General features: G+C 45.1%; 3 protein-coding genes and 1 non-coding gene across 10 annotated transcripts in view; 2 read left to right on the forward strand and 2 right to left on the reverse strand.

The window, feature by feature from the left end:
* Positions 1-1,411: 1,411 nt before the first annotated feature.
* Positions 1,412-17,091, forward strand: ZNF79 (zinc finger protein 79). 2 transcript variants are annotated; one of them, XM_059891584.1, is made up of 5 exons: positions 1,412-1,784; positions 8,493-8,581; positions 10,569-10,695; positions 11,219-11,314; positions 15,640-17,091. In XM_059891584.1, exons 1-5 carry the CDS (start codon positions 1,769-1,771, stop codon positions 16,809-16,811), a joined length of 1,500 nt encoding a protein of 499 aa, XP_059747567.1. In that variant the 5' UTR covers positions 1,412-1,768; the 3' UTR covers positions 16,812-17,091. The 2 variants fall into 2 exon arrangements, with proteins under 2 accessions (XP_059747567.1, XP_059747568.1); XM_059891585.1 differs by lacking the exons at positions 1,412-1,784; positions 10,569-10,695 and having other exon boundaries at positions 8,500-8,581.
* A 1,655-nt stretch (positions 17,092-18,746) lies between these two features.
* RPL12 (ribosomal protein L12) lies at positions 18,747-22,908 on the reverse strand. Of its 3 annotated transcripts, none has more exon segments than NM_205797.1 (7): positions 18,747-18,796; positions 18,955-19,067; positions 19,407-19,493; positions 20,069-20,150; positions 20,462-20,560; positions 22,169-22,242; positions 22,781-22,873. In NM_205797.1, coding segments are annotated over 7 exon segments (498 nt in total). In that variant the 5' UTR covers positions 22,818-22,873; the 3' UTR covers positions 18,747-18,790.
* LOC112448918 (small nucleolar RNA SNORA65) lies at positions 19,578-19,706 on the reverse strand. Its single transcript, XR_003037377.1, has one exon. It is a non-coding gene; the product is annotated as a small nucleolar RNA SNORA65 (small nucleolar RNA).
* A 95-nt stretch (positions 22,909-23,003) lies between the features above and the next one.
* Positions 23,004-25,523, forward strand: part of LRSAM1 (leucine rich repeat and sterile alpha motif containing 1) — a 33,841-nt gene continuing 31,321 nt past the window's right edge. For 2 of the 4 annotated variants that reach the window (XM_005213212.5, XM_059891100.1), the window contains exons 1-3: positions 23,004-23,052; positions 23,365-23,600; positions 25,193-25,296. In XM_005213212.5, coding sequence (XP_005213269.1) covers positions 25,225-25,296 — 72 coding nt within the window. In that variant the 5' untranslated portion in view covers positions 23,004-23,052; positions 23,365-23,600; positions 25,193-25,224. 4 annotated transcript variants of the gene reach the window in all.

Below are 25,523 nucleotides of genomic sequence, written 5' to 3' on the forward strand. Positions count from 1 at the left end.
AGCTGGAAAAAGCAATGAAAGAGACTCTCTGCCTAGAGTTTCCAGAAGGAACATAGCCCGGAAAATAACTTGATTTTATCCCAGGGAGATCCATCTCAGCCTTCTGATCTCCAAAGTTGTAAGCCTAAAAATCACACAAGCCTAAGGTTCAGTTCAGTTTACTTGCTCAGTAGTGTCTGGCTCTTTGCGACCCCATGGACTGGTCACATGGATCACAGCCTTGTCTAACTCAAAGAAACTATGAGCCATTGCGTGTAGGGCCATCCAAGATGGACGGGTCATGGAGGAGAGTTCTAACAAAACGGTCCACTGGAGAAGGGAACGGCAAACCACTTCAGTATTCTTAAGAATGACATCAACACTAGGAAAAGCCAAAAAGATATGACACTGAAAGCCTGAGGTAGAGAAGGGCTTATCTCAAAGAGATATGTGGGTGTCAGTTGTCTCATGGAGTGAATCCCAGTAAGTTCATAGAAGACCCCACAAAGTTAGTATTGGGAAAGACACTACCACCGGTGATTAAGAGGGACAGAGACAAAACGGAAAGAGGTTCAGGACCCCCAAACTCATTTCTGCTGCCCAAGTAATACATTCTTATCTCCTTAACGTCAAAAAAATGTCTCTAAAACTAAATTGACCATTACAAAATTGCTTGATTAGTGAAGATCAACAGGCTTGTGGGAAATTTTCATCAATACTCTGAGGAAGCCCACTTTGAAATATCCCCTTTGGCAGCACAGAAGCCTCCAAGGGCCTATTCAGGAAACTCCTCCCTCCATAATTCTGGTCGAACTCTATTAAGTGTGCTCCTGCCCCTGAAATTACTGAAAGACGTTCCCTCCTGCTGATGGATACTTTGAGTGTTCCAAGCCAACCTGTGACTGCCCTGTTCACACTGAGGGGGCCCTCACTTCCTTTAATCCCCCGCCCCCAAACTCTACGTAGGGCTCACGAAGACCAGTGAAGGTGGCTGGGGTTGGGCCCTGAGCTGAAGGACTAGCGAGAGGACCTCGCTGAGCCGCAGTCCTGGGCACTTCAAATCATTGAGGAGAAACCAGGCGCTCAGCGACGAAGCGAATCAGCGCCTGCGCTAAAAACACCGCTCCCGGAGCCTTAGCGGCCAAGTTGCTTCCTTATCCAAGACGACCGAATCATTCGATTCGGTGGCTGGACCTCTGCATGGCACGTACAACAAAGCGTGACGGGAAACACATTCTGGGAGCAGGAACAGCCGGAAGCCTAGCTAGGAAATACGGTCACGAAGGAAATACGGTCCACGAAGGTGTGTGGGTCACAGCCTTGTACCTAGAGCGAGAAAAAGCCATCGGTTTGCAACAGGGCGCAGCGATTTCTGGGAGTTGGAGTCCCGTGCGCAAGGAGGTATGTGCTCATGTCCGGAAGTGACGCTTTTAAGGCGCGTCCCTCTTTGGCCCAGAGGCGGGTCTGCGACCGCATTTTCTGAGCTCCAAGCAGTAGCCGTGGCCTGGAGCCTTTTCACGTAGAGGGCAGCGGGCTTTTTCAAGCGGAGTTCCGCTAGAGTCCGAGTCGGCGGTTGCGTCACGGGCTCCCCAGCCGAGGCCTGGCTGTGGCTGTGGAGACAATGAAAGACCCGCCGGACAGGACGGACCCGGCTCAGCCCCGCAGTCTCAGATCCGGCCGTTGAGGGGAGAGGCCTGAGAGAAGAGCCCAAGGCGGGGCTGGGCCCGCAGTGAAGCGACGCCGACCCTCAGAGAACTGCTGGGAGGTGGTGGCGCGAGTTGGGACCCAGATGCTGGAGGAAGGAGGTGAGAAGGAGTGTTGGAGCGGTTCGTGGCTTCCAGCCTGCGCGCCAATACTGCTGTGTGACCCGGTTCCGAACTCAGCTGTTATCCTTTCCACAAGTAATTGGGGACGGTCCTTTTTTGAATAATTATGGGGTCAAAAAAATTTGAAGAGCTCAGTCCTGAATCCTCTCTTTGAGTATTCTGTTCCTGACTCTGATTTGTGGACGTACCTATGGCATTAAAAAGTAGAAGTGGGCCCTGGAAAGGAAAATGGGGGACGTGCTCAGGGCCTCCTCTATTGCTTCTGATCTTCCAGCCCTCTTGAAGCAACCAGGGATACTCAGAATGGGAGCCTGTTGTCTTCCCGTCATACTGAGGGTGGGTTCAACCCAGTTGGATTGTGAAATCTTGGCGAATCCTGGGAATTTAGAATCAGAAGGATAGGATTCCTGTTTAAGCTGGGGGGTACCAGCCAGGTCTCTTGACCTGTGTTTCTTCATTGAGGGAAAGGTAAAATGACGTTAACTACCTCGTTCACCTCTAAGAACTGTAAGCATCAAATCAAATGATGCTTTTGAAAGCACCTTGAGTGCTTTACAGAACAAATGTGTATGTAATAGTAACCACGGAGCACTGCCGTCCTCCGCTAGACCGAGAATTGGTCTGTCACTCACCGAGTGCAGTTTCGCATCCAGCATTTCATGTTGTCTTCCCTCAGAGACCCGGGAACACAAGCAGGATGGTTATCGTCCTCACATGGTACCAGAGGTGAAAATAAGTACAATGGATAGGTACAGCTCAGTAAAGTGAAGTCTGTACTAAGACCAGTGTTCAGACTTGTTTACTTTTTTTAGAGTGGTTTCTGAGGACTACACTAAGACTCTTTTTTTTTTTTTAATTGAGATTATAATTTTCATGCTATAATATTCAATTTGAAAGTATACAGTTCAGTGGCTTTTATTATGTGTACAAAGTTCGGCAACCATCGCCACTATTTAATGCCAGAACATTTTCATCATCTCAAAAAGAAACTGGCACTACTCCACAGTCTCCTTTCCCCCTAGTCCCTGGCCAACTAGTCATCGTTCCGTCCCTATGAGTTTGTCTGTTCTGGACATTTCATGGAAGTAGAATCATACAGTACATGTGTCTGGGTTCTTTCATGTAGTATGTTTCAAGATTCATCATGTTGTAACATGAAGAAATGTACTTCCTTTTTATGGCCAAAAATATTCCATCACATGGATTATACCATGTTTTTGTTATCTGTGCCTCAGGTGATGGACATCTGAGTGGTTTCCAGTTTGTGCTATTATGAATAATGTTATAAACATGCATGCAAACCTTTTCTTTTGGACAGTTTTCATTTTGCTAGTGTTTATATAGGAAGCGACAGTTAGAACTGGACATGGAACAACAGACTGGTTCCAAGTAGGAAAAGGAGTACATCAAGGCTGTATATTGTCACCCTGCTTATTTAACTTATATGCAGAGTACATCATGAGAAACGCTGGGCTGGAAGAAGCACAAGCTGGAATCAAGATTGCTGGGAGAAATCTCAATAACCTCAGATATGCAGATGACACTACCCTTATGGCAGAAAGTGAAGAGGAACTAAAAAGCCTCTTGATGAAAGTGAGAGAGGAGAGTGAAAAAGTTGGCTTAAAGCTCAACATTCAGAAAACGAAGATCATGGCATCTGGTCCCATCACTGCATGGGAAATAGATGGGAAACAGTGGAAACAGTGTCAGACTTTATTTTGGGGGGCTCCAAATCACTGCAGATGGTGATTGCAGCCATGAAATTAAAAGACGCCTACTCCTTGGAAGGAAAGTTATGACCAACCTAGATAGCATATTCAAAAGCAGAGACATTACTTTGCCAACAAAGGTCCATCTAGTCAAGGCTATGGTTTTTCCTGTGGTCACGTATGGATGTGAGAGTTGGACTGTGAAGAAAGCTGAGTGCCGAACAATTGATGCTTTTGAACTGTGGTGTTGGAGAAGACTCTTGAGAGTCCCTTGGACTGCAAGGAGATCCAACCTAAAGGAGATCAGTCCTGGGCGTTCTTAGGAGGGACTGATGCTAAAGCTGAAACTCCAATACTTTGACCACCTCATGCGAAGAACTGACTCATTGGAAAAGACTCTGATGCTGGGAAGGATTGGGGGCAGGAGGAGAAACAGACGACAGAGGATGAGATGGCTGGATGGCATCACCAACTCAATGGACATGTGTTTGGGTGAACTCCGGGAGTTGGTGATCGACAGGGATGCCTGCAATTCATGGAGTCGCAAAGAGTCGGACACAACTGAGCAACTGAAGTGAACTGAACTGCGGGTTTATGCCTAAAGGAGGAATTACTGTGTAGCTATGGTAACTCTGTTTAACTTTCTGAGGAACTAAAAAGCCTGTTGATGAAAGTGAAAGTGGAGAGTGAAAAAGTTGGCTTAAAGCTCAACATTCAGAAAACTAAGATCATTTCCAGTGGCAGTGTATGCGAATTTCAGTTTCTGTACGTCCTCACCAGGCTTTCCTGGCGGCTCAGTGGTCAAGAATCCCCTGCCAATGCCAGAGACACGGATTTGAGCCTTAGTTCAGAAGATCCCCTGGAGAAGAAAATAGCAACCCACTGCTGGGAAATCCCACAGACAGAGGAGCCTGGCAGGCTACAGTCTCCGAGTTAGACACAACTTAGTGACTGAGCACATAGGCATTCACACATCCTCATCAGTACTTTATTTTAATACGTCTTTTTTATTTTAGCCATCTTAGTGGATGTGAAGTGGTATCTTACAGTGGTTTGATATGTATTTCTCCAGTGACTAAAGATGTTGAGCATCTTTTCATATACTTACTAGCTTTTTGTATCTTATTAAATATCTACTCAAATCCATTGCTCATTTTTAAGTTGGGTTATTTGTCCTTCTTTGTTGAGTTTTTTAATATAGAGAATTCTGTATGTATTTTGGATATTAGACCCTTAGAAGTTGTATGATTTGCAGGTCTTTTCACTTTGATAGTGTCCTTTAAAGCACAAAGTTTTTGATTTTTATGAACTCCCACTCAGTTTTTTTCCCTTGTACTTTTGATATCATGCCTAATAAACCTATTGCCTAATCAGAGGTTATGAAAATTTATATTTTCTTTTAAAAGTTTTAGCTTTTACATTTAAGTCTGATCCATTTGGGATTCATTTTTATGGATGGTGTGAGGTAGGAGTCCAGCTTCATTCTTTTGCTTGTAGATATCCAGGTGTCCCCCCTCTATTTTGTTGAAGAGAAATTTAATTTCTTCACTCTTGTTGAAAATAAGTTGTCCATAAATGTATGGATTTATTTCTGGACTCTCAGTTCTTCTTCACTGATCTGTCTATCCATTACCAGTACCACCCTACTTTAATTACTGTTGCTTTGTGGAAAGTTTTGATATCGTGAATATGAGTCTTCCACCTTTTGTTCTTTTTCCAGATTGATTGTTCTATGTCCCATGCATTTCCATATGAATTTTAGGAGCACCTCCTAAATTTTTATTGAACAAAACAGCTGGGATTTTGATAGGACTGCCTTGACTCCAAATTAATTTAGTGAATTTTGCAATCTCAGGATTATTGTTTTTCAGTCCATGAACATGGAATGGCTTTTCATTTATTTAGATCTTCTGTAGTTTCTTTTAAAAATATTTTATTTTATTTATTTATTTTTTTTTTTTTTTAAGTTTTTGCTTTCCATTGTCTTCCCAGGTGCCCAGATCCACAGCTGCTTGAACAGAGTTGACATTCAATCAATAGATATTTTGTGTTGAATTCCTTCATCCATTCAATACTTAATTTTTTTTTCAATACTTAATTTTTGACCAGCTTCCAGGCACTGAATTAAGCACCAAAGATAAAAATTTGCCTTGCCTCCAAGAACTCAAGTTCAGTGAGGAAAAAAGATCAAACCCTTGAGTGATTTCAATATAATGTGATATGTACCATGAAAAGTCATACACAGGCTTCAACTTCAGCCTGGGTGGGAGTGGAGAGTGAGAAAAGGCAGATAAAGGCAGTTGAGAAAGGGTTCCAAGAAGAGGTACCTACTGTGTTGAGTCCTAAGAGCCAACGAGGTGACAGTTGCCCAGTGAGTGATGAGGAAGACAGGCAACAGCATGTACACTGGCCCCAGGGCCATGACCTTTAATTGCAAAAGACCTCTAACTTTAGGAGTTCAGTGAGTCTCCAGACTGTGTAAGAACGTGGAAGGAGCTGGGACATGAAGAGATTTGGAATGCCAAGGAACCACTGATGGTCTTTATACTTGGAAGCACAACTGCACCTCTAAAGCTATTGTTGAAAGATTGTTGTTGAATCACGCGAAGACACCGGGATTCTTGGCCCCCGGAGGAGAAGAATTCAATCCGGGGCCAGAGACGAGGCTTGATCGCTCAGAGCTTTTGTGTAATCAAAGTTTTATTAAAGTATAAAGGAGATAGAGAAAGCTTCTGACATAGGCATCAGAAGGGGGCAGAAAGAGTACCCTTAAAAATATTGTATAGTTTTCACAACTGACAGAGGATTAATTTCCAAAATATACAAGCAGCTAATATAACTCAATACCAGAAAAACAAACAACCCAATCAAAAAGTGGGAAAAAGACCTAAACAGATTTCTCCAAAGAAGACATACAAATGGCTAACAAACACATGAAAAGATGCTCAACATCGCTCATTATTAGAGAAATGAAAATCAAACCTACAACGAGATATCACCTCACACCGGTCAGAATGGCTATCACCAAAGTCTACAAATAATAAATGCTGGAAATTGTGGGGGGGAAAGGGAACCCTCTTGCACTGTTTGTGGGAATGTAAATTGATACAGCCACTATGGAAGACGGTATGGAGATTCCTTAAAAAATTAGGAATAAAACCACCATATGACCCAGCAATCCCACTCCTAGGTGTACACCCTGAGGGAAAAAAAATGGAAAAAAACACATATATCCCATTGTTCATTGCCACACGGTTTACAGTAGCTAGAACATGGAAGCAACCTAGATGTCCATCGACAGATGAATGGATAAAGAAGTTGTGTTACTTATACACAATGGAATATTACTCAGCTATAATAAGGAATGCATTTGAGTTGGTTCTAATGAGATGGATGAACCTCGAACCTATTATACAGAATGAAGTACGTCAGAAAGAGAAAGATAAACATTGTATTCTAAATGCATATTTACGGAATCTAGAAAAATTATACTGAAGAATATATTTACAGAGCAACAGTGGAGAAAGACATAGAGAATAGACCTATGGCATGGGGAGAGGGGGAGATATATGGAGAGAGAGTAACATAAAACTTACATGACCATCTTTAAAATAGCTATTTTTAAAAATACTTTGCTGTGTGGCTTAGGAAACTCATATAGGGGCTGTGTATCAACCTAGAGGGGTGGGATGGGAGGGAGACGAAGGGAAGTTCAAAAGGGAGGGGATATATGTATGCTTATGGCTGATTCTTTTGCGGTTTGACAGAAAACAACAAAATTCTGTAAAGCGGTTATCCTTCAATAAATAATTTTAAAAAATTATTTAAAGAATCAGACAAAAGATTTTAAAAAAAATTTGGTAGTTTTCAGTGTAATGTCTTGCACTTCTTATATTCAGTTTATTCCTAGGTGTTTTGTTCTTTTAATGCTCTTTTAAGTTTCGTTTCTAGATTGTTTATTGCTAGTTATAGAAATATAGTTGGAGAACTATTTATTCAATTCTTTGCCCATTTTTAATTGAGTCGTCTGTTTATTGTTTGTTCACATTGTATCCTGCAAGCTTGCTGAACTTGTTTAGCTACGCTAGTTTTTCCTGTTGATTCTTAGGATTTTCTGTGTACAAAATCATGCTATTCACAAATAGAGTTTAAGTTTTCCTTTCCAATCTGGATGCCTTTGATTTGTTTGTTTGTTTGCTTGATTTTGCCTAAGTGCTCTGGCTAGAAATTCCAGTGTAACACTGACTAGAACTGACAAGAGGTGACATCTTTGTCTTGTTCCTGATCTTAGAGGAAAAGCATCAGTCTTTAGCTCTGGGCTTTTTGGAAATGGCTCTTATCAAGTTGAAGTCCCCTTCTGTTCCTGGTTTATTGGAGGTATTTTATAGCAAAAGGTATCAGATTCTCTTAAATAGCCTCTTGGCATTTACTGAGGTGATCGTATGGGATCCCCTCCTCCCACCTTTGTATTAATATAGTATATTATAGATTGCTTTTCCTGTGCTGAAGCAACCTTGCATTCCTGGGGTGAATCCCACCTGGTCACTACCTCTTCTTTTGATTAAGCAAATGTCTTTAATTTGCAGAGCCACTTTCTCCAAAGAACTTAATTGATAATAGTTGTAAGCTGTATATTTACACTCCAGGCATTGTGTCAGCTGCTCTGTCTGCGTTTGCATCTTCACAGGAACTTTACAAGGGATCACATAGCGAAGTTGCTGGAAAGTGGTGGATCTGGAATGCTTGCGAGTCTTTACGCTTTAATGCCTCTCTGTGTCTGAGTGGATTGATGGAACTTCTGAGCTGGAAAAGGAAATGCGAAAATTTATACCCCATTGCAGTTCTGCAAATTCAGCCCCACTGAGCCCTGGGACCTATAATATCATCTGAACACACTCTTCAGAGTGAGAATGTGAGGCTTTCTAGTTTGGTGAGCTGTGAACTTTTTTGCCTCATTGGTTTCTTTCTCTTCCTCCAGAACCACCTTCTCCAGACCCTGCCCTTCTCCAAGAGGAAGACACAGAGGAGGAAGGAATGGCAGCTGGTCTCCTCACAGCAGGGCCCCAAGTAAGTTGGAAATTTACTCCAAGAAGCAATCTTTAAAAAAAAAAAAAAAAACTAAGGGTGCTTTTGGTTTTTGACTACAAAAGGCACTCATGTTCTTTGTAGAAACCCTGGAAAATGTAGACAACATACTACCCACCCCCCAAGTCACTCTTACTCCTACAAAGAAATAACACTTAACATTTTGATTTGTGTCCTTTTAGATACTTTTTTTGTTGTTGTTTTCCCAGAGACGATTTGTCCTGCTTATTAATATTTCCCCCATTTCGTTGAGAGTATTTTACAGAATTATTTCCAATAAACTCCATTTCATAGTCCTTCTGTGAAGGTAAGAACTATCTTCTCCCTTTCTTTTTCTTGACTAGGAATTGGTCTGTCTTCATTTTTAGAAAGTCTGCTCTTGGATTTCCTCATCAATTCCAATCTTTATTAAAAAAAAAATTTTAGTAGTTTTATTTTTTTGCTTCTGCTTTCCTTAGATTTATTTTAAAATTAATATTTTTAACCTCTTGAGTTGAATCCATAATTTATTTTCTTCCTTTTTTGTTCAGATATATTGAATGTTTTTGGCTGTGATCTTAATTTTTTTAGATGTGCCAAAATTGTGGCTTTGGTTTCTTGTCTGCACATGTGTCTGGTCTGTGCCCCATGGAGGATAAAGTTTGTGTCTCTTCTCCACACAAAACATGCAGGTATAGTGTAATTGCAGGGTGTAGGACTTTACAACTCTATAAGCTCAACATTATTAACTTACTCATTTCTTCCATACCTTTATTTTTTGGTTTATTTTGTATTAACTCTGTCAGCAACTGAGCTATTTAACATCTCTCACGGCTGTCATATTTTAAGTTTCTCCTTGTATTTCCTACAGTTTTTCCCTTATGAATTATATATTTGTTATTTGGTTCATAACCCTTATATCTTCATAGTGGATTTTACTCTTGATTTCTATAAAAAGACCCCCCATGTTTTTAAATATTTCATTGTTTTTAAAAATGACCCTCTGTCCCATTTAAAGCATTTCTCAGTGTGAAGATGTATTGGAAGGACAGGTAAAATTAGAAATCAGGAGATTAGTTAAGATTTGGGAAATGCTACTGGCTTAAAACAAGGCAGTGGTAGGGGGGTGGACAGAAATGTGTGAATTCTCATGCAATTGGGGAGGAAGAATGAACATGCATTTGACTTGTGGGGAACTGCAGGGAACGGGAAGATAACATCCAGGTGTCTGACATGGCCAGCAAGGTACATGAAGGTACCATTTCCTAAGCTGATAATAGATAAAGATGTCCTCGCCTCCACGCCTGTGCTCACGATGCCTCCCCTGCCTTGGATAGCCTTTTCTTTCTCCATCTGAGGAACCTGCTCCTTCAAGGCCAACTTGGTGGTTGCCTTCTCTCTCTGTGGTCTTCCCTGAGTGTCCTACCCCTGCCCTCCAACTAGGATTCCTCTTCCATTATCCTAGTAACTAGAATATCCCTCTCTTTCACACATTGTTACAGGTGGTTGCAGACATGCCTGGCTCTCCTGCTTACTGTAAGATGTCTGAGTTCATGGGAATATTTATTAAACGTTCCACAAACATTCATCATTCACGTTCTTTGCTGATTTGCAGCTGATTCCTTGCCACATAAAGTCACACATTCTAATTTTGTTTTCTCTATGTTGGTATTTTTAATTCCTGAGCACCTGTTAGTTTCTGCCCCATTACTGCTCATAATATACATATATTTCTTTCTATTTATATATAAAGTCTACAAGAATAATACACATTGAAGACAGAGAGACTGTTATTTATTTTCATGCATCAGTGTCCAGTATAGCGTTAAGCATATAGGAAGTGATCAGTGGTGCTTTTCTGGAACTACCCCAAGTCCTTTCAGAGACCTTTAATAGGTTCACTAACCACCACACCCAGAGCCGCCAGCCTCCCTCCCTCCTCACATTCTAAGGGCTCTGGGCAAGAAGGACACTGTGTTTGTTCTTTCAGGGATCCACACCTTTCAGCAATGTGACTGTAGATTTTACCCAGGGGGGATGGAGGCAGTTGGCCCCTGCTCCGAGGGACAGGTTCGAGGAAGGGATGCCAGAAAATTCCAGAAACCTGGTCTTACTGGGTAAGGAAACCATTCAAAATTCAGAATTTGTTCAGTTCTGAAAATCTGTGGTACTTCCCAGTCTTGAGTGAGCCTGGGTGGCTCTGATGCACCAGAGGGACAGTGTTTTTTCCTCCCCGTTCACTAATGAAAGGTCTCTGCGTTCTGGGTTGGGAAAGAGGCAGTTTCATTTTGTTTCCCCTCGAGGCTGTACCTCCACATTTTCTTCCTTCCCAGGAGGGGTCCTCCATAGTCAGTAAGTTCCCACCTTCCTAAGTAACTTGTATTATGGGCTTGCTTAGCTCTCTGACTTGACCCCTCCTTGAGGCTATTTCTTTATCTCTTTTCTGAAATGCTGTACCAAGACCAGCACCATCATGTGTCTTATTTACTGCTGTGTCCCCTAGTGCCCAGCACCAAGTCAGTGCTTAGTATATTTATTGAGTGAATGAAATGAATGGCCTGTTTCATCTCCCCCAGTTCTGGGTAGCTATTTATACTTAGGGCAGATCTCTAAAGTCCACTTCTTTTCCCCTTTAAATAGGACTTCCAGTGTCCCAACCTGGTATGAACTCCCAGTTGGAACAAAGGGAAGGTTCATGGATGCTCGAGAGAGACGGCCTAAGGAACGCCTGTCCAGGTGAGTGAGCAAGGCAGAGTCTCAGGAGCAAAAGCCCCTTTGAAAAAATTTGAAAATTTTAACAACAGGGGAGGTAAGTATTGCTATCTCACTTTTATAGATGAGGAAAATAAAGCTGAGAGAGGCTGACTCACTGGTTCAGAGCCTCCCAGCTAGAAAGTGGCCAGGCTGGGTTTGAAGCAACACCAATCAGACTCCAAAGGCCTCTGTTCCATACCATCACCTCAGTCTCCCCAAGCTGGGAGGTATTTGGAAGCACAGGTGGTATTGCTGGCCCCCAGGAAATGAGAGTCATCTTCGCTGGCCCAGCACATTCCCTGCTTCAGGTTCACCTCACTGAGGATCTCAGGTGCCCACCTTTACCCATCCTTCAGCTGTGACACCTGCTGCTGCTCCCCTGACTGACTCTTTATTGAATTCTGCACCCCATCTTCATAGCCATGCTGGAATTTTCTAAAGAGCTGACACTAAGAGACTCAGGAAAAACAAAAGCACAGGAAACCATGGTTTCTATGTATGTTTATGTCTTACTGCTCATCTAAGGCTGCTCACTCCACCCTCACCTTCATATTTCAGCCCTTGCAGGTGAATGACCTCTGGCAGGGCCTGTGGTCAGGCCCAGCCGTGGCAGGGCAGCTACTTTTGATATTTTGAAACTTAAAGCATCAGAGGTACAAATGAACTTAACAGCTTTAAGGTGACAAAATTTAAAATTTTTCTAAAAATTCAGCCTAATGCTTTTATATCTGATTATGGTTGCTATAAGTCAATGAAAACAAAACAAAGCCTCTGGCTTATTTTCCACAGGGTTTATCTGCACTCTCTTCTTCCCATTTTAGCCTCTCTCTAAGCAGCCTGTCACATGTCACCTCAGTCCTTGTAACTGCAGGCACCATTCACACTTGCTGAAATACTTCCCTTCACAGGGAGCCTGACTCCCCTGCTGCTTCCTTCCCCCTCGCCACACGCCTTCCCAGCTCACCATCCTTTTTAGGCAGGACCTTTTCCCCTGAGTCCTGAGACCCTGTATAGAACTTCAGAGATGGAATGCAGGGTTTTATGGCAGTAACTGCATTTTCCTGGGAAAGGGCTTCTTCAGTCTCAGAGGGGTTCTGAAGAAGATTCAGATCACCAAGTTACGAGAAACAAAAGTTGGGAAAAGGTGTTACCATGAAAAATCTGTGCCTTAAGGTATTAGAGTAGAGTACTAGTGTGGAAGCAACTTTGGATATGGACCCATGAAAGATACTCCAGGAGCTGGCTTGCTGCATATCAAGTACATGGATTCAGAGTAAATCACTAAATTGTGGTCATCTGTTTCTATATCTCAAAAATGTGGATAACAAAACCTGTCTTACTTGACACACTAATACATATGAAAAAGCTGTTGACAGTGTAGGACTGTATTAATTCTGTGGTAAGTGAAGTGATCGGAGGGGTTTTAAATCCAGCTGTTAGAGTAACTAAAACACTGCCCCTGGGGGTGTTCCACCTCTGCTCTGAGGCCCTACAGAGCACCTGGGCATCGCCGAGCCTCATAGGCGGGTTCAGGGTTCCCTGTTATTCCATCCCAGCCTTCCACAGTAACAGACAGACCCAGAGCTTGGATGTGCCTTTGCCTCACTCCTTGGTCCATGCCTGGGGTTGTTTTATTAATAGCAATTGGAGGTGCAACAGAGGAGAAGATTGAGTCCCTGCTTATATACTAGCGAGGAACATAAATAAAATGAGTAAACAAAGTAACTGGTAGAATGTTGAATAGTGGTGAGTACTGTAAGAATGGGAATACTAGTGAAGGCTATTCTAGATTAGATGAATAGGAAAGACCACTTTGAGGAGGTGACATTGGAGCTGAGATCTGAAGGAAGAGAATGAGCCAGCTGTTTGAGTTTCTGGATAAGGAACATCCTGGGCCACACTGTGTGTTGAAGCTTTGAGTGGAAATGAGTTTTAACTTGTGTTAGGATCAGCAGACCCTAGGACTCAGTAAACAAAAGAGAGTGCTGGGCAGAGCAGCAGATCATATAAGACTCAGAGGCCATGGAAGACGTTCAGGTTTTATCCAAGGAGGAAGATAGGAAGCCACTGAAGGTGTTGAGCACAAAAAGGATAATGTTTGATTTGTGTTTGAGAAGATAACCTGTGGAGACTAGGCTTTCAGGGTTAAAGACCAGAAGCAGGGAGATCAGTTAGGATATAGAGGATGGTGGTGGGTCAGGACTCAGGGCATACTTGGTGTTACAGCCAACAGGACTCACTAGGGATTGGATATGAGAGACAAGGCATTAACGGTGACTCTGGTCTGAGCAGGTGAATGGAAAGGCTGACTAAGTCGCTGACTAAGTCACTGACTAGAAAGGGAAAATCACCACTTCTATCTTTGGGTATATTTGGTTTGATATATTATTAGACTGTCTTATACAGGAGCCGGCACTCAGGGAAGAGGTGAGCTGAGGCAAGACAGTTCATGAACATCACATGGTCTTTTTTATTTGGTCCCTGTGGCCGGGCATGCCGTATCTTAGTTCCCCAACCAGGGATCGAACCTGTGCCCCCTGCAATGGAAACACAGTTCTAACCTGTTAGTCCTAACCTAACCTTAATTGCTCCTTTCTCCTACTGTTTCTTTTATTACAATTTTCTTCTTTCCATCTTTCACTCAGATAAGACAGTCAGTTTTTGAGAGCTGTCAGAGCCATCTAAGGCCTAATACCAAGCGACATAGAGACACCCTCAACCCGAAACAGGGACTTCTGTGCTCTTGGTAGACTGGGCTTCAAATGCACATGCAGCTTACAGGGAAAACTGCTTAATGGGAAACACTTTTACAAGACAGAGGTTCAAGATAATAACAAGCAGTCATAGAATACTTGCTGTTTCTCAGGTGTGTTCTGGGTCATTTGTGTTTTAGCTTATTTAGTTCTCATAATTCTGTAAGAGAGCTACATTCACAGATAATAAATCCAGGGTATAGTAATTTGCCCAAAGTCGTATCAATAGTAAGAGGTAGGGCCAAGATTTGAACCCAGGCAGCCTGGGTCGAGGTTCTCTATAGAAATTCAAATACAGGGCACCTGAAACTAACCTGTTTTCTTAAATAAGGTAGAAACAGGAAGAACCATTTCAGGAAAATTGACCCTTGAGAAAAGAAGCTCTATTGCCCTCCCTAAAACTCCACTCCCCTTAGCTATAAGCTCCTATGGAGACAGACAGAGATGTCTGGGACCAGAGGGTTCAATTAGTTTTAACGCTTGCCAAATATTATACGTTAACTCACACTTTAAAGTTTTCTCTTAAAATGAATGTGGTCCCAAACAACCCAAAGACAACACAGCTTACCTTCACATTATATAGTTTGCCAGGGTTTTTTCAATAAATACCTTTCTACAAAAGGAATTACAGTGCACGGATTACACACATGACTTAACTGCTAAATAGTGGCTCTTGATTGGCTATACTATAGTCATTCCTTGTTATTAAACATTTAGGTATTTGCTTTTCATTTGACAAATAATGCAGTGTTGAGAACAAATGATGTCAGTGCAGCTCTGTGTGATTTCTCATTCGTTCCTCAGGATAGGTTCTTACAAGTGGATTGCTGTCCAGAGAGCTCGTCCCTGTTTATGCAGCCACACAGTATGTGACATCCCACCTGCTACACCCTTACCAGCACTCTAGGATTAACCATTTTTTTTGAAATCTTGCTGATTTGATAAGGTGAAAACATTCATCCTGCTGGCATCAGTCATAAGCTTTTTAAAGTGAATTATCAAAACCCGGTAAAGTAGGTTGCCCAAAACCATACTGAGAATTGTGAGAGTAAGAAGATAGCTCAGGACAACCCCAGGACTTGGCAAAAGCACAGGAGAGGTGTGCGTCTGGGGCAGGCTCAGGATCCACTGCTGTTGTTTAGGAAAGGGAGCAGAGGGTGCTCATGTCTCTGAAAAGTTTTCTGGTCACACAGTTTAGAACAGAAGCATCCTGGGGCTTCCCTGCTGACTTACGTGGTAGAGAATTTGCCTGGAAAACAGGCAGCCCAAGTTCAATCCCTGGGTCGGGAAGATGCCTTGGAGAAGGGAATGGCAACCCACTCCAGTATTCTTGGCTGGAGAATCCCATGGACAGAGGAGCCTGGCGGGCTACAGTCCATGGGGTCACAAAGAGTCGGACTGAGCAACTAACACTTACATACGCATCCTGGGTGAAGGGGGTGAAGCATGGAACCAGTCCGCAAACAGGCTTAGCCCAGCTCCTTCAGCCTTCATATTGCAGTATCTTCTACTGCCAAAAGAATTTTTAAAATTACTTTTCTAAATTTTCTTCAGATTGGAAGATTATATCTGAATCACCACCAGAGCAAGACATTTCTGAAGAATCATTCCAAGATCCAAGTGTAGAGATGCCTTCTGGGGTATCAGAGCACAGAAACAGTGAACTGGGGAAGAGCCTCAATATGAGACCAGTCCTTTCTCCACAACAGAGAGTTCCTACAGAAGTGAGATCCCATAAATGTGACACACACGCAGAGAGCTTTGGGAATAATGCAGGTACAGTTAAACTTCACAGAGTGAAGCCGTACACGTGTAACGAATGTGGCAAGGCCTTCAGTTATTGTTCTTCCCTTTCTCAGCATCAGAAGAGCCATACTGGGGAGAAGCCATATGAGTGCAATGAATGTGGGAAGGCCTTCAGCCAGAGTTCATCTCTTATTCAGCACCAGAGGATTCACACCGGAGAGAAACCTTATAAATGCAGTGAATGTGGGAGAGCCTTCAGCCAGAACGCAAACCTCACAAAACACCAGCGAACTCATACTGGAGAAAAGCCCTACAAATGTACCGAGTGTGAGAAAGCCTTCAGTGACTGTTCAGCCCTTGTTCAGCACCAAAGAATCCACACTGGAGAGAAGCCTTATGAGTGTAGCGACTGTGGGAAGGCATTCCGCCACAGTGCAAATCTTACCAACCACCAGCGGACTCACACAGGGGAGAAGCCCTACAAGTGCAGAGAATGTGGGAAGGCCTTCAGCTACTGTGCGGCGTTTATTCAGCACCAGAGAATCCATACGGGGGAGAAACCCTACAAATGTAACGCTTGTGGGAAGGCCTTCAGCCAGAGTGCAAACCTCACAAACCACCAGAGGACTCACACTGGAGAGAAACCCTACAAGTGTAGTGAGTGTGGGAAAGCATTCAGCCAAAGTACAAACCTTATAATCCACCAAAAGACTCACACTGGAGAGAAACCTTATAAATGTAATGACTGCGGGAAATTCTTCAGTGAGAGCTCCGCCCTTATTCGGCATCATATAATTCACACAGGAGAAAAGCCCTACGAGTGCAATGAGTGTGGGAAGGCATTTAACCAGAGCTCATCCCTTAGTCAGCATCAGCGAATTCACACTGGTGTGAAACCCTATGAATGTAGAGAGTGTGGGAAGGCCTTCAGGTGTAGTTCAGCTTTCATTAGACATCAGAGACTCCATGCTGGAGAGTAACTGGGAACATAACGGAAGTGGATGGGGACCTGACCAGTAATTCGAAGGCATCTGGGGACATCTGATGTAGAGGCTTAGCCCAGAGCCACACGCAAAAGCACCTTGTAATAGTCACTGTTTTACACCTTGCATGTGGTGCTCCTTTATCAACACTTGGTAAGCACAGACTGCCCAGCTCCAATTACACTGTTTTCAAGATTTACCTTTAACTTAGAAACCTTGGTTTATACAGCATGAGTGAAGGACTTGGTTTGTACTTAAAAGGCCAGGTATCTTGCAATGGTCTGTCGTAGTCATCTCTGCTTGAATGAACCAAGAACAGTGGCTGGGAATAAGTACTCCCTGTAACAGGGCCACTAAGGTATCAGTGGGGGAGTGGAGTCATGTGAGGATGAGGATCCCAGGGCCAATTGTTGCTAGAATGGGGATGGAAGACTCCCTGATGCACACAGCCTGCACTTCCTGAGCTGTTCAAGGGAACTGACAAGTGTTTAGTTACTACTGTCAAAGCCAGGTTGAGGGTGCACAGTCCCTGTGGGAGGGACGGCTTCCCTGGTGGCTCAGCTGGTAAAGAAGCTCCCTACAATGCAGGTTCCATCCCTGGGTTGGGAAGATTCCCCTGAAGGAACGGCTACCCAGGACACAAAATAAAAGTTATCTTCTTCCACCTGGAGATAAACCTAAGGCTATTAACTGTAATATATATTGTAATATGTATAGTTAACAATAGTCATTTACTGACTTTCACTTTAGAGGGATGGCTAACAAGACGGGCCATCTGATGGCAGCCATGCTGTCCTGGGTCATTTTTCTTTTTCCCGTCTTCCTGACAGCCCAGTTATCTTGGATCAAGCTCTTGAGCCTGTTGGCCTGCTTCTTTCTCCTTTGTGCCAGCAGTGTAGATCCTAGCTGCTATAAATGGCTTCCCTGGTGTTCTTGATAGGGATGCTTGATTCCTTAGTGGTCTACTAAGATGGTTATCACCCAAGGCCTCCAGCTTTGATTCCTTGGTAACTTTGCCCCATGTCTTGGAACCTTTCCTCACTTGAGAGATCTCAGTCCTTTCCAGTAAAGGAAGTTTTCCACAACTGCTTGGAAACCTAAGCTTCCCTGGTGGCTCAGACAGTTAAGTATCTGCCTGCAATGCGGGAGACCCAGCTTCAAACCCTGGGTCAGGAAGATCCCCTGGGGAAGGAAATGGCAACCCACTCCAGTATTCTTATATGGGGAAATCCTATGGACAGAGGAGCCTGGCAGGCCACATATAGTACATGGGGCTGCAAAGCATCTGAGTGCACACACAAAACACAAAAATGGGAGAGGAAAGCAAACAGAAATGAAGATCGTAGGGCTGCCATTCCTAACCCCTTTTAGTTAAGTACCCAGAAAGAAGCCCCTTCCAGGTTGCTATTTCAAACTTTTGTCTCAGAACTTAGTGTTTGATGTTCATTTGTTGCATATCAAATCAAGTGAGGAGCTCTAGATAGAAAATCAAAGAGAACTAAGGGAAAGACAAAGGAGAGGCTTGAGGAAAAAGTCTGTTACTAGTTTAAAGTAAACCCTGAGGGTTTAAACCAGGAACTGCTAACTACATTAGTAGACTTAAACTTTTACATCAACTTGAGACCAATCAAGGATCATAAACATCAGGTTCTTTGGTTGTCCCATCAGTAATTCTGAGCCCCAGCTGTGTGCTGGGATGGACAGCAAAGCCTTGGGCCTGCAACCCACCAACTGAGTAAACTGGTTTGGGAAGAGCTCCTTCTACACATATTTTCTGTTATGTTCAACTCCCAAGTTTTCTTTCTGCCCAACAGTATTTTCTTGAGGACAGAATTCTGTTATCAACAGGCTGCTGCTTCATCTGTCACGTTGGCCCCAGTGACCACAAAGGCTAGGCTCCCCCCCAAGAAGAAGCTACATCAGAAAGTCCACTGGTTGTCAAATGGTCCTTTATTTTCCTTTTTCCTTTGCAGTTCTTAACTCTGTGGGGAAAAAAAAGAAACCTCTCAATAACAGGACAAAAAACTTTATCCCCACTATTGAGCATTTCTAGAACTTTCTACAGTATCTCAAAGGATACATTAGCTCCACCCCCAGTCTTCACCTTAATTTTAACCATATCAGTGCAGAAGTAACTTACAGCGGGGCACTCCACTGCGCCACTGTTGATATCATCAATGATGTCATGAGGGTGGCGGCCATCAACATTGCAGCCCACAGACTGGGCGGTCCCCAGGATCTCTTTAATGGTTCCTGTCATTAAGAAAAGGTAGAATCAGAGGGGAAGTCAGTCCCTCGCTATTCTCAGATAACAGAGGGGATAAAGGTGAGGAGAGAACAAGGAATAACTATTTTATGGATTACAGGAATAATTATTACTGCTCCCCTAATCCAAAACTCAGCACTCAGTATTATTTAAAAACTCCAAGTGCAAAACTGGCCACAGATCCCATGATACCCAGACTCAAACCAAAAGACACTCCAATTCTAGGTCTTACAGAGTAAAAAAATCCCCTTCTAATTGGGAAAAAGCCACCAAACGAATACATCTCAAGTTACAACTAAAGTGGCCCCAAACTGTTCTGCTCTTACCAGAAAGTTCTCTAGCTAGAGACCGATGCCGCATCTGCCGGGCAATGTTGACGATCTCATCAAAAGTAATGTTTCCACTGTGCTTAACTGCAGAAAAGAAAAAAGACCAAAAGCTTTGTTACCACCTGAGGCCAGGGCAGACCACAGTCCATCTTCCCTCATCCATTTCTAGCCTGTTCCCATGCTTTCGGCACAGAGTCATCCACATGAAGAACAACCCTGTTTCCTAAGCTGGGGTTATTTTTAGCTCACCACTGGATTGCACCAGCCAACAGAAAACTGGTCAGGTGCAGTGGCGGGTGGCTAGACACAAAATCAAGTTTTGCTAACCTTACATGGTAGGGACTGTTTTGAAGAGAAAAAAGTGACAGGTTTGTTAAAGCTGTCCATATGTCATCCAGCTAGGAAGCTGCCCTTCCCCAATTATTGGTTATCTGTTTCTTCACCCTGTTTGACAGTTCCCTCCTGTAAATTCTGAGGGGATCTGTTCCACGCCAGTAACTGGGGAGAGCCACAGGGCACTTGGTGGCAGTGCCTGGCTCTGTAACAGCTTAACATCGAACACCTGTGCCATCCCTGTTTCCTTAAAGGGAGCAAGCACAGCTGTCTTTTACATTGGACACACCACCACCCACAAATTACCAGGGGGAAAAACCACTCACTGTTTTTCTGCTTCTTTCTGTCCCTTGGTGGTTCTTTGAGGGCTTTGATGATCAGGGCAGAAGCAGAAGGTACCACCTCAATCTGCAGAAGAGATTCTCCATGTGAATAAGCCCTATGCCACCCTCTAACAAGAAAGAACCAGTAATACAAGCACTTTCGCTCTCAGGAACCATAGGCCAGACACTGTTTACCAAATGTACATTCAAGCTAATTTTCACAACCAGAAACACAGCCTACCCTACCCCAGAAAATGCTGATTAGCTCAGTGTCTCAAAAGTGAGAAGAGTTAATATTTAAACCATGCTCTTAAAACAGCCCTCCCCACAAATAAAACTGCTTTTAGCACCTGCCTCCCAGGTATCCCCACCTTTGCCTTCCCTCAAACCAAGTACCTGGGCTTGTCTGTTCTGAATGGTCAGTTTCACTGTAATCCTCAGACCCTTCCAATCACCAGTTGCCTTGGCGATGTCATCACCGACCTTTTTTGGAGACTGTAGAAATAAAAGGTATATAATCACACTGTGCCCTAACCAAAACTGATCTGAAAAATCTACCCAGTCCCTCTCACTTGGCGGCACACGAGAAGGCTTTCTGAAACACGTTTAACTGTGCCTACCTAATCAAGGTATCACCATAATTAAACTGGAAAAATGAGGTTTAGTTTATCCAAGGCTGCAACCTTGAGGTTTAAGGCCACAATGGGGCCAGGTCCCTTACCTACCCTTTCCTAAAGATCTATGTGGTATCTTTTACATTGGATCACCAGGGGATCTTTAAAGATACCATGTTCCTGGTGTCTTACCAATCCTAGTCAACCTATGAGGATGCGGTCTGGGCATGTGCACTTTATAATTCCTTGAAGAGGAGAATTATATAAAGGAGGTTAAGCAATGAAGAATTGAAGCTTTTGAACTGTGGTGTTGGAGAAGACTCTTGAGAGTCCCTTGGGATTGCAAGGAGATCCAACCAGCCCATCCTAAAGGAAATCAGTCCTGAATATTCATTGGAAGGACTGATGCTGAAGCTGAAACCCCAATCCTCTGGCCACCTGATGCAAAGAACTGACTCATTTGAAAAGACCCTGATTCTGGGAATGACTGAAGGCAGGAGGAGAAGGGGATGACAGAGGATGAGATGGGTGGATGGCATCACCGACTCAATGGACATGTTTGAGTAAGCTCCGGGAGTTGGTGATGGACAGAGAGGCCTGGTGTACTGCAGTCCATGGGGTCGCAAAGTCGGACATGACTGAGCAACTGACTAGAGATGTGTCCAGTGAGCGCTAGCTGAGCTAAGGGACAAGGCGGCCACTGCTTAAGCAAAACCATGATGGGATAACTTTTCTGACAGAAGACCACTGCCCAAGAAATAAAGACCTAATTATATTCAAGAAAAAAGGAGACGAATTAAGTCCAACCCTACGTGTTAGTCACTCAGTCGTGTCCGACTCTCTGCAACCCCATAGACTGTAGTTCACCTGGGATTTTCCAGGCAAGAATACTGGAGTGGGTTGCCATTTCCTTCTCCAGGACAGTAGGTAAAGCCAAGAGTATGAATCAGTAGATTGAAAGCAGAATTAATACTAGCAACTGTAAAGCGGCTGCACACAATGCGGGAGACCCGGGTTCAATCCCTGGGTCGGGAAGATCCTCTGGAGAAAGAAATGGCAACCCACTCCAGTATTCTTGCCTGGAAAGTTCCATGAACAGAGAAGCCTGGTAGGCTACAGTCCATGGGGTCACAGAGAGTTGGACACAACTGAGCGACTTCACTTCACTGTAACGTTCACAAAGGTCTTCATTTCATACCCCATTCAATCCTCCAGCAGCCATATGCCTATTTCCCTAAGAAACAGACCAAGTTATCACTCTTGACTTCAAAAACCTCCTCTATCCCATCCCTCATGTACCCTCAGAGCAGCAACTAAGACACACTGGAAAACTACAGGTTCAAAGTATCAGATTCCACCTTTATATACAACCTTTCTGCGGCAGCTGGTGCCAGTTCAGTGGCTTGGAGGCCTAGTAAGGGATGGCAATCTGTCCCTGTCAACGGCACCTCAGAGGCAACCCTAACCCTAACCCCCGAATTTGACTTACCAGACCCAGAGGGCCGATCTTGGGGGCCAGGGCAGACGTGGCACCGACTTCCCCACCGGTGCACCTCAGGTACACTGGAAGAAAGAAAGAATTAGTGCCTCCGCAGAAGGGGCTCCCAAATCACAGCTCTCCCTCCGCAGTCCTCTTGGCGGAAAAATGCCAAGAGCCTCAGCGGGAAGCAAGGCACGACACCCCTCCCGCCAAGGCGAGAACCGCTCCAAGCACCACGTGGGACGGCGGCCTTGGGTTCGGCCACCGCTGCCGAAGCCCACACCACATCGGTTTGGGGGCAGCCCCGCCGCCGGCCAACCCAGTTTAGGGAGAAGCGCCCGGAGACAAACCTTACCCTAAGGCGTGCGGGCTGCGAAGCCGCCACAGGCCGTCCGGTCCTCCCTCCCCATCTATACGTGGGGAAGCCGAGGCCCAGAAAGAACAAGAGACTCGACCACGACCGCACACCGCCCTGAACGCAGCACCAGAGGGCAGGCCCCTAGGAGGCAGCGGCCTTGAGGCCCGACGTGGGAAAGGCCATAGCGGCGGGGGCCGCGGGCCGGACGGAATACGGGGAGGGATGCCGCATCCCGAAGCCCCGGCCACATCTAAAGCACGCACCGACTTTTATCTCGTTGGGGTCGAACTTAGGCGGCATGGTGGAGGCGGCTGGTGTCGGATGAACCCGGATTCGGGACGACCGAAGAAAGTTGCACCTCTGCCTCCCCCGAGCCGAAAGCCGAAAGACCGGAAGGTGGGACTTTTGCGCCGGATATAACCCAAAAGCGCGACTGTCGCGAGAACTGCCGTCTCCGCCCAACCTTCCACCGACGCCCTTGCTGCCATATTGCTTGTGGGCAGGCACCTGAGCGGCTGGAGAACCCGGCACTGCGGTGAGCTGTGGCTAGGGGGTCTGAAGAGGGGTTCGGGGCAGTTGTCCCTGAGAAGGCAGACAACAGAGGACTGCTCCCGAGATCCTAGGCCCCAATGTTCCCCATTCTCCCTTATCCTGAGGGTCACCCCATAGTCCCAGTCACCCAATCCCAGAGCCCCGCCCCTCTCCTAAGGGTCCGCATCGCATTCCGAGACCTCTCGGCCACAGCGATCTCGGACCACCTTCTAATTCCTTCGTGATGTATGCATTTTAGCTATTAGAACAGTTTTGTTAAGAGTCTAAATCCGGTCCAACTCTTAACTCTTTTAAGATTCTGCGGTCTTCGGTCTCAGACTTCGTCATCCTGGTCTGCATGACTTTCTGAGATTCTGAATTTCGATCCCCAGTTCCTTCGTTTGGAGGAGACCAGACTCTGCTCAGCAGGGGATGTGCAGTGCCCAGTGGCCTGCCACCCCACGTTCATGACCAAGCCCTGCGAGTGATCGGCCTGCCTTCAGGTCCACCCGAGGGAACAACCATCAGGGACCTATTTATCTGCACAGCAAGGTTGGGCACTGCCCACTCCAGGCTGGGGAGGACGGGTGTGGCTCTTCCCATGTAGGCTGGACGTCAGGGAGGGGATGGATGAGAAATGGACATCAGGGAGCAGATAGGGAAGAGCTGGTCTTCTAGGAGGGATGGAAGAGAGGTGGCCATTGGGGAGGAAGTGAAGGAAGGTTAGTCATTGGAGAGCAGAAGGATAAGAGCTGGTCATTAAGGAGAGATGGGGGAGGGCTGGTTTTAAATTATTCCCCATCCCTGCAGACAGGTGGGGCGACAAGAGGGGCCTGAGCCAGCCCTGCAGGCTAGGCCAGATCCCCAGACAGCCCACGCCTCTGTTGGCAGAGACCTGTGATCTCTGCCACTCCCCTGAGGAGGAGGTATATGTCTTCTTCAACTGCATCTCCACCCGGGTCCCTTTCTGCCTGGCTCTTTCTACTGTCCTAGGCCCTGAATAAATGTTTGTTAGATGTGTGGTGGTATGTGATTACCACTGTGCCAGGTACTGTGTTATGGGCTTTACAAATATGGAAATCACTGCCTCCAAATAGAACCAGGTGTTGGGAACATTATATTACTCACACTTTACAGATGAGGAAACTGAGGCTCAGAGAGGTAAACCAAGCAGACATGGCTGGTGGGTGGCCGAGCTGGGATTCAAAAACAGTTAAACAAACAAAATCATCCCAGAGTCCATGCTGTTAGCCATAAGCTTCTGTGTATGAGTGCATCCTGACCCACTGATGTTCCATATCAAGTGCTGACATTTTCTGATACCGGGCAGGCAGTGAGCTCAGGACCGTGTGTACTCAGTGTGTGCTAAGTTACTGAAGCACCAAGGAGTTGGGCAAACTCCGTGGAATCAGGACTTGAAAGAGCAGAGGTTCCAGACTGGTTTGGACTACAGTCCAGCTGTATAACCAGATAGCTGAACTTGATGAGCATCACTTTTGTTACTATAAAGAGGGCTTTGGTGAGAATCAAATGGGATCATAATAACTGGGAGAGTGGCAAATTACCTGAGAATTGCTTTTGAATTTTTATGTATTGATAATTCAGAAACCTCTTTGGTTACAATGTAGTTGAGTTCCCCAGGATCAAGGACAGAGGTGGCTAAAGCCATGCAGCATCTGGTGGTTTGCTGATGCCACTCTGATAGTGTTTCAGGGGTTAGAAGTGATTCATTAGCCAAGGCTCTCAGAGTCCTCAAAGAGCCTCCTTGAAGAGGACCTGAGGAAATGTCTCCAGATCAACCCCTTTGTCTAACCTGGAGGAGAGATGGGGGCCCTGAACAGGAATGGGTATGTCAGGGGCTCACAGTGGGTTAGGGGCAAATGTGGGCTCAAAGCCAGGTCACCTGGCTTGCTGTTGTGCTTTTCTACATCCTGCTGCTGCTTGTTTAGTCAACAAAGAACAAATGGTATTGAGCACCTACTGTGCCAGGCTCGGGGCACGGATGGTCAAGATGGACATGGCCCTGCCCTCAAGGAGCATATAATCCAGCAGATGAGCTCTGTGCTCTTGTTACTGTGCCCTGTCCAGGGTGTTGGGGGGCGGTGACAGATGCCCCAGGCCCTCACCCCTCTCCTCCGCCCTAGTGTGGTGAAGATCGCTCTAGAAAAAAGGAAGGATGCCACTCTTCTTCCGGAAGCGGAAACCCAGCGATGAGGCTCGGAAACGCCTGGAGTACCAGATGTGTCTGGTGAGGGAAATGGGTTTCCTCCCAGTCTATGCCCATCTCCACCTCCGCCCCAGGCAGCAGGGCTCCATGCTGCACTTCCCCTCTGCAGACTGACCACACTTGGTGTGACTTGTTCACACTATTCCCTGCTGAACCTCAAGCCCAGTTAAAGCCAGGATCGTTGGTGCACCTTCAGAATGGACTAGCTGAACCAGGAGGGTGTCTGCGATTCTTTGAAGCCATTAATC

This window comes from Bos taurus, chromosome 11 (assembly GCF_002263795.3).
Source record: "Bos taurus isolate L1 Dominette 01449 registration number 42190680 breed Hereford chromosome 11, ARS-UCD2.0, whole genome shotgun sequence".
Classification (NCBI taxonomy): Eukaryota; Metazoa; Chordata; class Mammalia; order Artiodactyla; family Bovidae; genus Bos; species Bos taurus.

What these genes read in the sequence shown, in the direction of transcription:
- ZNF79 (XM_059891584.1), top strand. An exon ending in TCCTCACAGCAGGGCCCCAA is followed by an intron (nt 8,582 to 10,568) that starts GTAAGTTGGAAA and finishes TTGTTCTTTCAG; the next exon opens with GGATCCACACCTTTCAGCAA. An exon ending in CCTAAGGAACGCCTGTCCAG is followed by an intron (nt 11,315 to 15,639) that starts GTGAGTGAGCAA and finishes AATTTTCTTCAG; the next exon opens with ATTGGAAGATTATATCTGAA.
- RPL12 (XM_005213183.3), bottom strand. Translation starts at nt 22,817, where the DNA reads ATGCCGCCTAAGTTCGACCCCAACGAGATAAAAGTCG. An exon ending in CCCCAACGAGATAAAAGTCG is followed by an intron (nt 22,243 to 22,780) that starts GTGCGTGCTTTA and finishes TCTTTCTTCCAG; the next exon opens with TGTACCTGAGGTGCACCGGT. An exon ending in CAGAAAGAAGCAGAAAAACA is followed by an intron (nt 19,494 to 20,068) that starts GTGAGTGGTTTT and finishes TCTTTTCTGCAG; the next exon opens with TTAAGCACAGTGGAAACATT.